The 15,768-nt window shown below is 42.1% G+C and overlaps 2 protein-coding genes across 3 annotated transcripts in view; one reads left to right on the top strand and one right to left on the bottom strand.

Annotated features, from left to right (window-relative positions):
* Positions 1-1,513: 1,513 nt before the first annotated feature.
* TEX46 (testis expressed 46) lies at positions 1,514-3,531 on the bottom strand. Its single transcript, XM_031683780.2, has 2 exons — positions 3,260-3,531; positions 1,514-1,880 (listed from the first exon to the last, which is right to left on the bottom strand). The coding sequence occupies exons 1-2, from the start codon at positions 3,449-3,451 to the stop codon at positions 1,584-1,586; spliced, it is 489 nt and encodes a 162-aa protein (XP_031539640.1). The 5' UTR covers positions 3,452-3,531; the 3' UTR covers positions 1,514-1,583.
* A 3,076-nt stretch (positions 3,532-6,607) lies between these two features.
* The window catches only part of KDM1A (lysine demethylase 1A), a 56,129-nt gene continuing 46,968 nt past the window's right edge, over positions 6,608-15,768 (top strand). The window contains exon 1 of one of the 2 annotated variants that reach the window (XM_072975147.1): positions 6,608-7,115. In XM_072975147.1, the coding sequence (XP_072831248.1) occupies positions 6,759-7,115 (357 nt within the window). In that variant the 5' untranslated portion in view covers positions 6,608-6,758. The remainder of the gene's footprint in view (positions 7,116-15,768) is intronic. The other variant, XM_006196753.3, reaches the window with a different exon arrangement.

Raw genomic sequence — 15,768 nt, 5'->3', positions numbered from 1 at the left:
CTCACAATTGATGAGGAAACTGAGGTACGGCACTCAACTTAGTTTTTGTCCAAGATCACACAGCTAAGATTTGACAGAGCTGGGATCTAAAGTCAGGCAGCTTAGCTCCAGAGATCCTGCTCTTAAACAAATTCGGATATAGGAAAGTCATCATGAAATGAAAGGGCAGAGAAAATGTCAGGACATATAAGACTGTAATCGGCAATCATAGATGTTATTTATTGAGCACTAACTGTATACTAGCCACTGTTTTAGGTGCCATGGGGGGATATACAGTTGAACAAGATGCTGTCCCTGCCCTCAAAGAATCCATCATCTAGCTGAAGGATGGGGGTGGAATATAGAAACGAGTACAAATCAAATCCCAGCAGAGTGTGTACATTCTATAGAAGAATTACAGATAAAATGCTGGGAAAGAGGAAAGAGACTTATCACAGCTGGGTTGAGGGAAGCTTTCTGGAGGTGGTGACTTTGGAAGAAGTGAAGAATTATAACAGCAGAAAGGGGAAGATAAGGGTTTCCAGGGGAAGAAACCATGTGAGCAAAGATGTGGCTGCATTTGGGGGATGGCCAGTCAGTTGGATTAGAGTGCATGAGACTTTTGTGGGAGAGAGATGATTTTAGGTGGGCCACCAACAAGGCATTAAGTCACGCTGGATCCCACAGTGAGGTAACTTCCTTCCCAATTCTTCCTGTTGGAGAAAAGTCTCAGGTTAGGGCTGGCATATCTTTCAAATGTTAACATTTGCTAATCTCCCTTTTTAACCCAAATTTTACAGATTTGGATCTTCAAAGCAGGCAAACAAGCTCTGGATGGAACTTCATAACATCGTTTTGTTTTCATTGTCTTTAGTTTGCAGTTAACTTCTACTTGAAGCAAATGATACTGGTTTTGTTTTGTTTTGTTTTACAGATAAATTATTTATTTTTAATTATTTTCCTTTACAGGCAAATTTATTAAGGAAAAATAGTCAATTTAAAGGGACAGCATTGAATTAAACATTCAAGTGGCTTACAGTTACGGCAAAAATCACCAAGGTGGTACACTAATGACCAATGTTTAGGATACTCTGGGATAGAGAATAAAGCATGTGAGGGAGAGTGGTGGGGAGAAAAGGCTGGGAAGGGAGTCAGACCATGGAGGGCCTGAATACTAGGGTAAGGAGTGTGGCTTTTATTCTGTCAACAATGGTGAGGCGTTGGCTCAGGAACAGGCAATGAACATGCCCAGAGCCATGCTTGGCCTCTGAGTGCAGGTGAAGGGGAGACTAGAGGCTGGGACAGCACCGGGGAGGCTGCTGTAAGACTCAAGATGAATAAATAGAAGGCCCTGGACCAGGGTCCAGGTGGTCCAGCTGAAAGAGAGGAAGGGCTGGGTACTAGAGCCCACGTCAGGTTGGGTCATACGGCGCTATCTGGCTGACCTGGTGAATACAGGTGTCTTTCCCAGAGGTGACCGACCTTTGAGCCTCCAATCCTCCTCTCCAGTGTGATTTACTAAGAGAATCCAACAGTCTCTGACTGGGCTTTACTGAGAAAAGGTAACATCAGAAGAGGCCAGCCCACCACCGTCTCTGACCGCGTTAGGGGGAATTGGAAGTGCAGTCAGACAGGATGGAGAGAATGGACTCACGCCTCCTCAGTCTGTGTTTCCCGGCCAGAAAAGTGCGACGTCGGCTGGGCCGCTTGTGGTGATTCATTCCATTCCACACGATGAACATCTGATTTTCTAAGACCTTCAGCTTCATTTCACTGAACAAGAGCCGTTCAAGGATCTTGTCCTGGAGGGCAAAGCAGGCATGCAGTTTCTCAACTTCTTTCATGCTCAGGGAGTGACTGTTGGGTTTGGTTTCGCAAGTCTTTGATTTCTCTGCCTCTTCCTAAACGCCCCACCACCAGGAAAAGAGGAAGAGTTAGTTAATGGTGATAATCCTTTCCCACGCCAGGTGATTTACAAACTTCATGTGAATCAATTCTCACGACAGTGGGAAGAGAGTGGGGCCCAGGGAGGGAAGTTCCCTTTCTCAGTATCTCCCAGCCTGTGTGACGGCCCCCAGACTCCCAGGACCCACAGCTGCCTTTGGTTCATAGGAATAAGTGAAATGGCCCACTAATCTGTACTCAGAGAGGACACAAAACCCTTAACCCAAATGTATCTGCCTCCAGAGCTTGTTCTTTTCCCAACATGCCTTGCTGAGAGTTTAGTCAGGCCTCATAAAATCTCCAACTGTCAAGTCTCAGTGGTCTCATGAAATGCTCTTATCTCTATAATTACCTGCACCCCTCCACCATGCAGTTAATAATGACACTTAATTTTTTTTCTTTTTGGATTCAGCTACAAACTCCTGGTCTGTAAAACCGTTTGAAAATTAAATATTTCAGACGTGCAAAAAAGTAAATATTATAACAAATGCCCATGTTCCCACACCAGCTTAAGAAATAAAATGTCACAAAGTCTTCTGTGGATCCCGTTTCCAAAGTGTTCCCCTCCCTCCCTGAGTCTTATCTCAACTGCAATCCTGAATTTGGTATTTATTTTTTCCAGCATTTCTTTGTACTGCTTTATACTAGTCCTCAGTGGGAGACTATTTTGCCCTCCCTTGGGGACATTTGGCAATATATGGAGAAATGGAGAAATTTTTTGTTGTCACAAAAGGGGTGAAGAATGCTATTGGCATCCTGTGGGTAGAGGCTAGGGATGCTGTCCAAAATTTAGCAAGCACAGAACAGTCCTTCGTAACAAAGAATTACCCAGCCCCAAATGTCAGTCATGCAGAGATTGAGAAATCCTGCCTTAATATACTTTCACTATACACAGGCATCCATAAACAAGACAGGATATTATTTTGCATTGTTTTTTAACTTTATATAAAAGATGTCATAATCTAGGAATGTTTCTGCTGTCTTCATTTTTCCATTTTAGAGATTTATCTATGTTATACTTGTTTTAAAATTTATCCATCTTAATTTTCCCTACTTTAAAGTATCTGTTCCCATTACCAAAGCACGTTGACATCAAACATGAAGTAGGAGAGTCTGGGATGGGCCCTATTTTTCAGCCCAGGCAACTCAAGCTTTGTGAAGGAAGTGCTTTGTCCTCCATCACCCAAGAGGGAGCTGAAGAGCAAGCTGTTAGAGTGGAGTCATGTATTCCTCAATCTGGCCCCCTTGTCCTGACGCCTTCCCAGTCTCCCCACTCTCTAGTCTAGCTGTGACTCTCCCATCACCCTGAGCTGAAGCTAAGGGCCCTCTTGCTCACCTGCTGGGGCTCTGAAGGGGTGCGCTTGAGTTCATACTTGACCAGCCAGTTGCTAAGCAACAGCAGAAGGAATAGGAACCCAAACAAGGCTGGCTTATAGCTGATCAGCCAAGCAATCAATGCTCCTATGGTGCCTGAGGAAGCAAGTATCCCGTGGAGACTCCTAAAAAGAGACATTAGTTCCCCCAGCATTATGACTTGGAAGCACCCAGGCCCCGAGACCCTGCTTCAGTCCCCCATCTAAGACAGTTGCCCTCCATGACAGGAGTCATGGCTGCCCCCTCCCCTGAGTCATAACCAACCCCTACCCCCAGCTGCTGCATAACAATAATAGTAACTACTTCTATGTCTTAAGCAGCCATAGTGATGTGCCAAATTTTGACAGGCATAATCTCATGACATCCTCACAATAGCCAAGTGGTTTAGGCCTTCGTGATACCTCTGTTATTCAACAGTAGTTTTGGGCCCAGTCACTGGGAATCAAATGACCAGTGGTACAGAGCCCCTACCTTCATAGGGAGGGAGACGACAAAGAAGTTACCCAAAACTTGGAAACAAGGCAAAAAGATTTCTGCAAGCTAGTTCACAGTCATACTAGGAGATCATTTAACTGGCCCACTTGTTGGTCACCTGATGCTTTAGGGGAAGATAATTTTGTTGGGCTTACTATTTAATACTGATTAGGGTCCTGACTGTAAAGTCAGATGGATAAATTGCTCCAGCAGTTTCACATGGGTGTACATCTCAAAGAATTGAAAGCAGGGTCTGGAAGAGATGTTGTGCATCCATGTTCATAGCAGCGTTATTCACAATAGCCAAAAAGTGGAAGCAACCCCCAAATCCATCAACAGATGAATGAATTAAACAAAATGTTGTATATACATGCTGTGGGATTAGCCTAAATAAGGAAGGAAATTTTGACCCATGCCGCAACACGGATGAACTTTGAGGACATTATGCTAAGTGAAATAAGCAAAAAGACAAAAGCTGTTTGATTCCACTTATATGAACTATCTAGTGTGATCAAATTTATAGAGAGAGAAAGAATGGTGGTTGGCAGGGGTTGGGGGTGGAGGGGAATGATGAGTTACTGTTTAAAGGGTACAGAGTTTTACAAGATGAAAAGAGTTCTTGAGACTGTTTGCAGAACCATGTGAATGAACTTAACACTAGTGAACTGTACACTTAAAAATGGTAAAGATGGTAAATTTTATATTATGTGTATTTTACTACAATTTTAAAAATTGAATTAGTTATTTCTGGGAAAAAAGTGTAAGTTGCAAATGATTTTTTTTTTTGCAAATAGATGGAAATGAGTTCTGTCTGATAGAAAAGATAACCTCAGAAGTTTATCATTTTATGGCCCTGTGGGACTTTTTTTTCTTACTCAACTTTGCAATCTTACTACAGCATTCTGTGTTCCATAGACCTGTGACTATATATCAGTTTCTCACAATCTCCTTTGAACCAGCTTTATCATCCTGCTGGTTCTCTCAATAATGAGTTAAATAAATCTTTGACATATGCTCACTGTTTTGTATGAGAACTTTATGTTCCAGTGTAAATTTTAATGGCTATGATATTCTAATATATTCAATTAGTTGCCACTTGTTGGGCCTTTAGGAACCTGAGATAAATACATTGAAGTTAAATCTCTGTACATACACTTAAAACTTTCCCTAGAATGTTTTCCTGAAAGTGAAATTGCTGGGTCAAAGGATACACATTTTTTTTAAATCTAATTTTAAATTTTATCAAATTATTAAATGTGCAAACCAGTCAGACAGAACTACAGGATTTAAAACAAACTAGTTTCCATCTCCTGTCTCACCCCCTCCCACCCTCAGGTTCTATGACTCAGACAACCAAATCCAACTCTTTTAGCTGTTTCTTCTGGTATTTATCTTGATATATCTAAATCATATGCTCATACTTTTATTTCTGAATTCCGCAGTTTTGACATTATATGCTATCTTTTTATGACGGAAGATGGGGATTTAGCTCCCTCCTCCATTTAGAACCTCCTCCGTTCCCACTTTGTCCCTCTTCTGTAAACCTCTCTCATTGCTCTCCTCCACAAACATTCTCCTCTCTCCATTCTCTCAATAAAATCCTATCCCTTTGCTTAAAACAATATTCATTGCTTATGTTACTACGGACATGTCAATATAGTTCACAACTGAACCATATATGATTGTATGTGTGTACATTATGATGTAGTGTGATTACACTTTCTTTCTGGCATAGCTTCTAGTTTTCTTGAAGTCTCATTCTTTCTGTTTGCTTAGTTTAAAAAAAAATTGACTTCACTGATGTACAATTGACATAAAATAAAATACACCAATTTTACGTGTATAGTTCAATGAGTCTGAACTAATCTATACCCACCCCAATCAAGGTACAAAACATTTCCATCACCCCCAGCAAGTTCTCCCCTGTTCTTCCGAAGTCAGTCCCACCCTCATCCCAGGCAACCACTGATTGGATTTTATCATTAGAGATTAGTTTTTACCAGTTTTTGAACTTCATATAAATGGAATTTTATTTTTGAAAATTATACTTTGAAGAGACAGACTTGTAAAGAAACAATTACAGCTCAGTGTCCTAGTGGAACTAAGCTTGAAGAACACAAGGCCTATTCCAGTGTTGGGTCACTGAAGGATTCCTGCAAGAATTAAAAGAATAAACCACCACCACCATCATGGACGTTAGAAAGAATTAACCTGGAGTAGAAAGATGTCCTGTGTGAGGGGACAGGGAACATAGTGGGTGGGAGGAGGTGCGAGTGAGGAAGTGCGAATGGGGAGAGGGACTGGATAAAAGGAAGATCATGAACAAAGCCCCGTAGGCAAGAGCAATCCCATTTGGACTCATCTGGATTTCCTAACTTCTGTCCATTTTATTACCACGAAAGCCATTTGCACTTCAAGATTTCCCCAGTCCAAGCAGGACAATTATGAATAGTAAATAAGACGATCTACAAGTTACATTTCAGTGTTTTCCCCTCAGTAGACCGTAAGCTCTTTGAAAGCAAGAACTTCATAATTAAACCCTTATCAAGTGGTAAGCATTAACCAATATTGGTTGAATTGACGAATGAGTACGTGAATGAATGAATGAATGAATTTATGAATACACGCAAACGGCTGGAGGAAATGGTCGTCCTCGGAGGTGCAATCTGACTCGGAAGCCCTAGGATGGGGGAAACAGGGCTGGGATCGACTCCAAAGGTCAAGGAGACGCTCTAGGAAAGCTTCGCGCACTCGGCCAGGGAGCCGCTCTAGCCGCCAGGACGCCGCTCTATGGCAGCGGGGAGGGCGGGGCCGTGGGCGTCTCAGGTCTTATTGTCCGGGCGCGGCGGGAGCGCGCTCGGCGCGTGCGTACGCTGGGGCTGTTGGCAGCGCGGACTGTGTGAAGTAAGGCGAGGCCGGGAGGCTCCGGACCCACGGACCGACAGACAGAGCGGCCCCTACGGCCGTCGGCGGCCAGGCGGCCGGACATGTTGTCTGGGAAGAAGGCAGCAGCCGCGGCGGCGGCGGCGGCGGCAGCGGCGGCGGCCGCCGGGTCGGAGGCGGGTGCCGGGGCAGCGGGCAGCGCGGAGAACGGCTCCGAGGTGGCCGCGCCGCCCGCGGGCCTGTCGGGCTCTGCCGAGACTGGGCAGGGGGCAGCCGGGGAGCGCACTCCCCGCAAGAAGGAGCCTCCGCGGGCCTCGCCCCCCGGGGGCCTCGCCGAGCCGCCGGGGTCCGCTGGGCCTCAGGCCGGGCCTACCGTCGTGCCTGGATCTGCGACCCCCATGGAAACGGGAATCGCGGAGACTCCGGAGGGGCGACGGACCAGCCGGCGCAAGCGGGCCAAGGTGAGGCCCGACCCCCTCCCTCAAACCCCAAGTCCGGGTGCCTAGCTTCTCTGAGGTGACAGCCCCTTTACCCCCCACCCCCCGCCCGGGTCTTGGGCCTTGAGCCTCGCGCTCACCCCCGACCTCCCGAGTCAGCCTATCTCCTCCCACCTCCCCTCTAGCTGGCTGGGTGGTGAGAGAGGGGATGGTCTTTGCCAGCGGTGAATGCGTCTTTGTGCTGGGACTGGGCGGTCCTGGGAAAGGGGGATCGAGGGGAGAGTATTTTACTCATTACTTCTTGTACCCTTTTTCATTTTCTTGACTGGAAAAAATGGCTCCCTGACGTGGAGTTAACGATTGGCCTTGCTGGAGACGTACATCACTTATTTGTCCACAGATGTATCTGGAAGCTGCTCAGCAGTATTTATATGTTTCACCTGGCAGCGCACTGGGGCTGTAGGGTGATGCTAAATAATTTACCTTAGCCATGGAGACCCGAGGAAAAAAAAAGGAACTTTTTTTTTTTTGAGCCCTTGCTGTGTGCTAGTTTTCCTCTTTTCTATCCTGGACGCCAGATGCTGTGTTCACAGCGTTACCAACATTTTATTTTTGCTAAATACAAACTGGCAGGCATTGCTACCCCATTTCAGGAATGAATAAACTGAGGCACACAGTTTGAGCAACTTGCGCTGTCACAAAGCTAAGTAAGTGGTGGAACTGGAATGTAAGCCCTGCACTTAAAATGTGATAAGGTATCACTAGCCTCTGAAACAAAGGACCACATGGGACGCCAACAGTGTGCAGGGCCCTGGGGCAGTTCTAGGGCACAGACTTTAGACTTGGGCCCTTTTCTGGAGATTCATGGTACAGTAGAAAAAACTGGAAATATGTAGTTTTAAGTAAATATTTAAAATCACACAATTTGTGTAATTTGTAAATGTTAACAGGTTTTCTATCTTTATGTAATTTAAATGAGTGTACCAGCACAGTGTGTATGAGAAGCCTCTTGGGAGCCTGCAGATTGAACTGCCTAGTTGAGAGATCTCTCACCAAAAATACCCTGTGCCAGGTGTAAAGGAGAGAAGTCTTTAGGGGGTGCTTTTACCAAAGCATGAGTTAGAAAAAGCACAGAGGTTGGTGACTCCTAACTCTCAGAAATGAAATAGAGGGCCGAAGCCCAATTAGTTTTAATTTTACTATTTCAAAAGAAATTGTGGCCAGAAACCAGGTGAACAGATATTTTTAAAAACAGGCTTATTGAAGTAATTCACATACCATAAAATTTACCATTTTTAAGTGTATAATTCAGTGACTTTTATCATTTTCACAAAGTTGTGCAGCCAGCACCACAGTCAATTTTAGGACATTTTCATCACCCCCAAGACACCTGTACCATTAGCAGTCACTCCCCATTCCTCCTTACCCCCAGCCCCTGGCAGGCACTGGTCTACTTTCTGTCTCTGTGGATTTGCCTTTTCTGGACATTTTACATCAGTGGAATCAAATAATATGTGGCCTTTTGTGTCTGGCTTTAGCATGTTTTCAAGGTTCATCCATGTTGTAGTACTTCCATTCAGTACTTGATAGCTCACTGGCCAAATAATACCCCATTGTACGAATATACCACATTTTGTTTGTCCATTCATCAATTTATAGACATTTGTGTTGTTTCCACTTCTTGGCTATTATGAATAATGTTGCTATGAACATTTGTGTACAGTTTTTTGTGTGAACATGTTGTTGGTTCTCTTTGGTATATGCCTAGAAGTGGAATTGCTGCGTCATATGGTAGCTCTGTTTAATTTTTTGAGGAACTGCCAAACAGTTTTCCACGGCAGCTCTGTCATTTTACATTCCCACCCGCAACGTATGAGGGTTCCAGTTTCTCCAATCTTGTTGACACTTGATATTGTCTGTCTTTTTATTATAGCCATCCTAGTGGGTGTGAAGTGGTATCTCTTTGTTCTTTTTCAAGACTGTTTTGGCTATTTTGTGTCCCTTGCATTTCCATATACATTTTAGGATTAATTTATCAATTTCTGCAATAAAGGCAGCTGAAGTTCTGATTGGTATTGCATTGAATCTGTAGATCAATTTGAGGCATGCTACAAGATTTCTGTCTTTGGAATTCTCCTGTGCTTATTTTAAATTTTCTTTCTGATTATCTGTGAAACTCTCAAAAGAAAAATGGATTACGTGTTTATTTGGAGAGCAACTACAAAGTAAGGAACTGGGGAAGCTGACCTATATATTCATAGCTAGTCTTGGGAGCCAGAGGAAACAGACCTCAAGGGATAGAGTATCCATAAAAGAGTAAAATGAAAACTGAGTCCAGTGTAGATAGGCTATGCTTCAAGGGTTTTTAGGTAAATGCAGGGATATATCTATACCCTGTGGCCTGGGAACTTATTCAGTTTGGGGGGAAACCTCTTTTTAAGAAATATATATACATAAACACACAGATGTATATAACATAGATATAATTAGGTAAATAAGTAAATGTATATATAATTGTGTAATCAAAATTAAGTTCAGGGTATTGGAAGGAGTCCATGCAATTAAGGGTCCCTGACATTTAAGTGTCATTAGTTTCAGAATAAATTAACCTGAGTGTGTATGCTAACATTATGGCAAACTAGGGTTTGAAATTGTTAAATTGGGCTGAGACTTTAGGAACACCACATAGCTTAAGGAATGGTGGCCTTAAGCTGGTCATTGAGTTTTTTAAAGTGTTCTGGAAAAGAATGGACTTCAGGAGTTAACTCATCCTCCTATGATTCATTTTCCTCAGGAAGATACATCCTATCTTGTAAGGTTATTAGATTTAAATACAGTGTAAACATAATGCTTATTGCAGTGCCTAGCATAATTAAGCAGGTACCCAGTGATTAAGTACTACTGGTGGAGAAAAGGAAGTAAAAAATGCTTGGAATATAATACAAAGTGGTTTGAGAAGCAACGGGGATTTCAGAGTGGACAACTGAATGTTGGGAACAATAGGCAAATAAATTTAATTGGAAATGAGGTTTTTCTAGGAGCAAGATAAGTTGGAGGGATCGGTGGTGTTCGGGTTGTAGAGTGGTGTCTAAGTTGTAGAAAGCCGAGCACTAAATCTGTGCTGTCCAGTATGGTAGCCACTAGCCACCTGTGGCTGTTGAGCACTTAGCCTGTGGCCAAAAGACTGAGGAAATGAAATTTTTTTTTTTCATTTTTACCTTCTCCTTTGGAGCAAATCAGTTTCCAATCACCAGACCCACATGTAAGCAAATACAATTACTCTCTATATAGTTTTCATGACAGTATGAGCGCCCTCACCCTGGAGAAACTTGGAACACTGAGGCTAGTTGTCAGACTTAGAAGAAAAGTCTCTCTTTCAGTTGTCCTTGAAATATTAGTCCTTAGTTTGAATGATTAATGAGACTTTTATTGAAAAGAAATGAGGATGGGTGTTTCAGGTAAGGAAATTTCATATAGAGGCACAGAAATACAAGAGGATATGTAAAATTAAGGAGCTGCATGAGGATGCTAATATCAGAGTCCACTCTGGTGGAAAGTGCCTGGGAATCAGCCCATCTGATGCCTCGTTGCCCAGCCCTGGGGCGTTCTGAGAGCAATGGTTATAAAACTGTACCGAAACAGAGGAACCAGGAACCGTTGGTGTGAATGATGCCGGCTGACGAACTAACATAACCTAAGCCAAGCTGTTGTGCTTGCCTGTGAGAACTAGCAAAATTCAAGACCGCTCCTTACATTCCAACCAGGCAGCTTCCTCTTGCCTATCAGTAAATGTGCAATAACCTGACTGCTCACAAAACCACGTATCAATATTGAGATAAGGAGACTTCTGAATTTCTAAAGTGTCTACAGTTGTACCTTTAAAGATTAGACTTCAAAATTTGCTGGCTGTTGTTTTTCCCCCCTTTCTTAGTTATTGCTCTGGAACAGAACTGTTTGCTGAGTTAAAGGTACCGTATGTGACTGCAGCCCATGAGTCATGTTAGCACCTGCCTCATCCAATGTCAACACAGGATTTTGCTCTTCCTCATCCTCCTTCATCTGCTCCCGAATTTCAGCCAACAGTCAAGATCACACCATGGTTCTTGGCAAACCCAAGGCCCAGATGCTGAATAGTTTTTAACAGTTAACTCATTACTGATGGTATTCTCATACCAACTTTTTTTTAACATTTTTTATTGAGTTATAGTCAGTTTACAATGTTGTGTCAATTTCCAGTGTAGAGCACAATTTTTCAGTTATACATGAACATACATATATATTCATTGTCACATTTTTTTCGCTGTGAGCTACCACAAGATCTTGTATATATTTCCCTGTGCTATATGATATAATCTTGTTTATCTATTCTACATATGCCTGTCAGTACTACAAATTTTTTTTGTCATTCCTTCTTTAAAACCTTTAATACCTTCTCTATTTCTTTTTCTTTTTACCATTTTTTATTGATTCATAATCCAGTATGGTAGCCACTAGCCACCTGTGGCTGTTGAGCACTTAGCCTGTGGCCAAAAGACTGAGGAAATGAAATTTTTAATTTTAATTTAATCCTAAATAGCCAGATGGTAAGTACTCACTAGCCACTCATGGCTAGTGCTACCTTATTGGAAGCACAGATGCAGAACATTTCCATTATCACAGAAAATTCTATCAGAAAGCATCGCACAAGACTTTGAAGTGTAGACTGTCCATGCTGTGAGAATTTAGAGAAGGAAAAGATGTATTTGTAAGCTTGGATATTTGGGGAATAATTTGCAGAGGAGGTGGGCCTTGACTTTTAGGCAATAGATTTACATAAAAAGGAGAGAGTGGCTTTTAGAAGTTTAGGGATGGGTAGAACAGCATTGAGGGCTTTTTGACTAGTGTGTTAGAAAATGATTGACAGGTAAGTTTGGCTGGTTAGAACCAGTTTACATGCTGGTATGAACGTTTTGGTGTTCATCTGTTACACTATCTGAAAATATAACATATTTGGAAAATTAATCTGGCAGTTGTGTCCTAAGTGAATTGAAAAAACAAAACAAAAAGACTGGAGCTTTAAAATGGTTTGGAAGTGAATGAATCACTGTAGCAAGGGTGTGGTGGAGAAAGGAGACTAAAGATGTAAATTTGAGATTCATGAGTGTACAGGTAAGAACAATTACCCTACTGACTCATAGCTGCCTATTGGGCCATCTTTATGTCCTTGGTTATAAGTAGGTGCAGAACCTCTGAAGTCTCAGAGGATTTTACTTAGGGATAAGATATTCCCAGTCCTTTGTGTTCAGAGCACCCATTCTCTTTCTCAGGGGAATGAATAGTTTTTATTTTCTAGAGTTTGTATGATTCATTCAGATGATTTTTAGTCAGTGGAGAAATCTTTTTTTACAAAATATTATTTTATGCATAATCCCCAAATAAATACTATTTGCCTGTTTTATATTGAGTTTAAATTTATAGCATTTATTTTAGTTGTCAGTCTTTGAGACAATGAGGCTGTTTGGTGAAGCCAAATTTGAGAATGGAGGGTAAGCATAATAGTTGCAATCTTGTTTCAGCCTCATTTTCTGTATTTTGTTTATGAAATATTGTGACGATCCAGTACTGATTGACAAGTACGTTTGTTAAAAACTTCTGACTTCTCACTCTGTGTATCCATTCTTCTCCTGAGTTCTCTCATCATCTTCACAGTCATTACTCTGAATTCTTTCTCGGAAAGATTGCCTATCTCCACATCATTTGGTTCTTCTGGAGTTGTATCTTGTTCTTTCATCTGGAACATACTCCTCTGCTGCCTCACTTTCTCTAAATAATTATTTGTATTATTACTATGTGGTGGCTTAATTATGTTTCTTGACCTTGGAGAAGTGGCTCTCTATAGGGGACGTCCTTTGTGTCCCAACAGTACACTACCCTCTCTCACCCAAGGGCTAGGAGCCAGCCAGTCCTAGAGTAGGGGTCTGGCCTGTGTTTGCGGATTTGGTTCTGCAGGCTGTGGGGTTGTAGTTTTCTTGCTTCTGATGTCTGCCTCCTGGTGGGTGAGGCTGGTCTAGAGATTTGTGCAGGCTTGCTGTTGGGAGGGACCCATGCCTGTTCACTGGTGGGTGAAGCTGGATCCTGGCCCTTTGGTGGGCGGGGTTGTCTCTAAGGGTGTGCAGAGAGGCAGCTGTGGGCTCAGGAAGTCTTTGGGCAGCCTGTCTTCTGATGAATGGGGCTGTGTCCCCACTAAAGAGTCCCAGCACTTAAGCATACAGGCTGTAGGTGGGTCCAGATCTTGATGCTAATGACCCAAGCAAGATGTCAGTCTCCAGGAGAGTTTATGCAGTTGAATACTCCCGAATATGTTTTCCACCAGCTTTAATGTTTTCAGGGTAAGCCACAGCCACCCCCCACCTCCCCAGGAGACCGTCTAAGACCAGCAGGCAGGTCTGGCTCAGGCTCCTATGAAATCACTGCTTTGGCTCTTGGTCCTGGTGTATATGAGAGTGAAGTCTTTAACAGTGAAGTCTCAGTTTTCTCCCAGTCCTGTGGAGCTCCAGCAGTTAATTAAGCCCCATCGTCCTTAAAAGCTAAATTCTCTTGCGGCTCCTCCTCTCCACGCCAGACCCCTGGGCGGGGATGCCTGACATGGGGCTCAGAACTCTCACTCCCGTGGGAGAAGTTCCACAATATAATTATTCTCCATCTTGTGGGTCGCCCACCCTGGGGGTGTGGGACCTGATTATATCATGAGCACGCCCCTCCTATCAGCCCACTGTGGTTCCCTCTTAAGTCTCCAGTTGTAGAGCTTTTATGGTAGGTTCTAGTCTTTTTTTATCAATGGTTGTTCAGCAGTCAGTTGTGGTTGTGTTGTTTGTGAGAGGAGGTGAGCTCAAGGTCCTTCTACTCCCCCATCTTTACAAGAACCCTTACCTTTAGATGTTGTTACTCCTACTTCTAGGTATTTTTCTGATCTCTCTTTTTCCTGAAAACTAAGAATTCTAGACTGCCCTTTTCAAAGTGTATTCCTTGTTGGTAGTTGTTACTTCATCAAAACATTGGACTAAACAATGTTAAAAAGATTGTTTTTAATGTAAAACTTCTTAGTACCTTTAACATGTATTGTGACTCTCAGAGAGGGAATCTGTAAAGAATGCAGTGTTTCCTTAACTTTAATCTTGGTTTCTTTTTCCTTCAAGTTGCATGGTGTCTAATGCAAAAGCTCAACTACTACAGTAGAGAGGACCTTATATTATTATTTGTGTTTGTCTCAAAGTTTGCACATTGCCCAGTTCCATAGTGGGCATTTGTTAAGTGATTATTGATTGAATGGATAGGATTGATGGACAGGAGATTAAAAGGCTGACTCTTTGGGACAGAGAGGAGTCAAGCACTGTTGAGAGGTAAAAGGAGAAAGGAAGCTGCATATTGTAAACATCTATTACATTTTTTAATTCCCTCCCTCTTTGAAACCCTTTTCTCCCTCCTTGCCATTTACCCATTATCCTGAGGTCTGTTCCTTTATCTCAGTCAAGTAGAATAAAGTTTAGTGCCTACGTTTTTGGAGTATTTATTATAAATTCTCTCTGTGAGATAGTTACCTGTGAGAATTTTTGTTGTTGTTGTTTACAACTAAAGTTTCAGCATATTAAGGGCCAGGAGACGTTAATTCATTTTCATTTTCTTCATTGTGCCGTGTTCTCTGTGTTCCATATTTGATAGATATATACAGTTAAATGAGATTCTTAGAGCATGGGTCAAAACTATTCAGTTTATCCATAATCTGTTTCCACTTTGTAACACAATCCCTGTTTTCAGTAAAACTCTTAACCTCCCCTAGCTGCCTAATCCCCCATCCACCAAATCCTGTGGTGTGTCATTTTAAAAAAAAATAAGAAAAGGCAAATAAAAGCAGTCAGCCATCTGGAGCTACTTCAGAGATATTTCAGAAGTTAAAATAGATTGCATTCACTGTAATCCATAGGACTATTCATTTCAGAAATCTAATAAAATAGGTATGTTATATGTGGAAACCATGTTGTCTTTGCCCTTTCTCCACATCCAATAAATTATTTTTGTTTGATTCATTTTATCTTTTCAGTGCACCCGGAATAGAGAGCTATTGTTTCTGTGGCTGCCTGGAATCTTTATTAGGGTGAGAGTCACAGTGATGATGTGACAGTGTTCCAAAGTTGATGACTATGTGTAATACCACATTACGCATTTTAACAGAGGTCCATATTAATCTTCCGTATCCTAAGTTGTTTTATCCCCAATAAAACATTCACTAAGATTGCTTCCTCTTCCTACTTATTACCTGGTTTTCTCCTGTATTATCAGTGTGAGTTAATAGTAAGATCTGTAGCCTCCATTTCTATATCACTTAAGTATTTGTTGTAATAAGGATTCTTTGCTCTGATCACTCAGTTCCTAGGTCACCTGTTTTGTTTTGTTTTGTTTTTTAAGCAAATGTACCTTTTCATTGCTTCAATTTGACTATTACCATTTGCAACTTTTTATTCCCTGCCCACCCTTCTTACCTCCATTTGGTTTCTGGAATTCTTTTGCTGTTTTCCTATGGAATAGTAGTTAGATGTACACATTGGCATTAGACAGACTCGTTATTCTGGTTACTACGTTTTTATCTGACTGAGGGCTATTTTAATTTTTTATTGAAACTTCCAGTGTGAACTTGATATAT

This window comes from Vicugna pacos, chromosome 13 (assembly GCF_048564905.1).
Source record: "Vicugna pacos chromosome 13, VicPac4, whole genome shotgun sequence".
Lineage (NCBI taxonomy): Eukaryota > Metazoa > Chordata > Mammalia > Artiodactyla > Camelidae > Vicugna > Vicugna pacos.
The sequence above is the reverse complement of the archived record's forward strand: the minus strand, read 5'-3'. Positions and strand labels throughout refer to the sequence as shown.

Excerpts from the sequence above, each read along its gene's own strand:
- TEX46 (XM_031683780.2), bottom strand. The coding sequence starts at position 3,451 with ATGCTGGGGGAACTAATGTCTCTTTTTAGGAGTCTCCACGGGATACTT. Across the intron at positions 1,881-3,259 it reads CCCCTTCAGAGCCCCAGCAG|GAAGAGGCAGAGAAATCAAA; the intron begins GTGAGCAAGAGG and ends TGGGGCGTTTAG.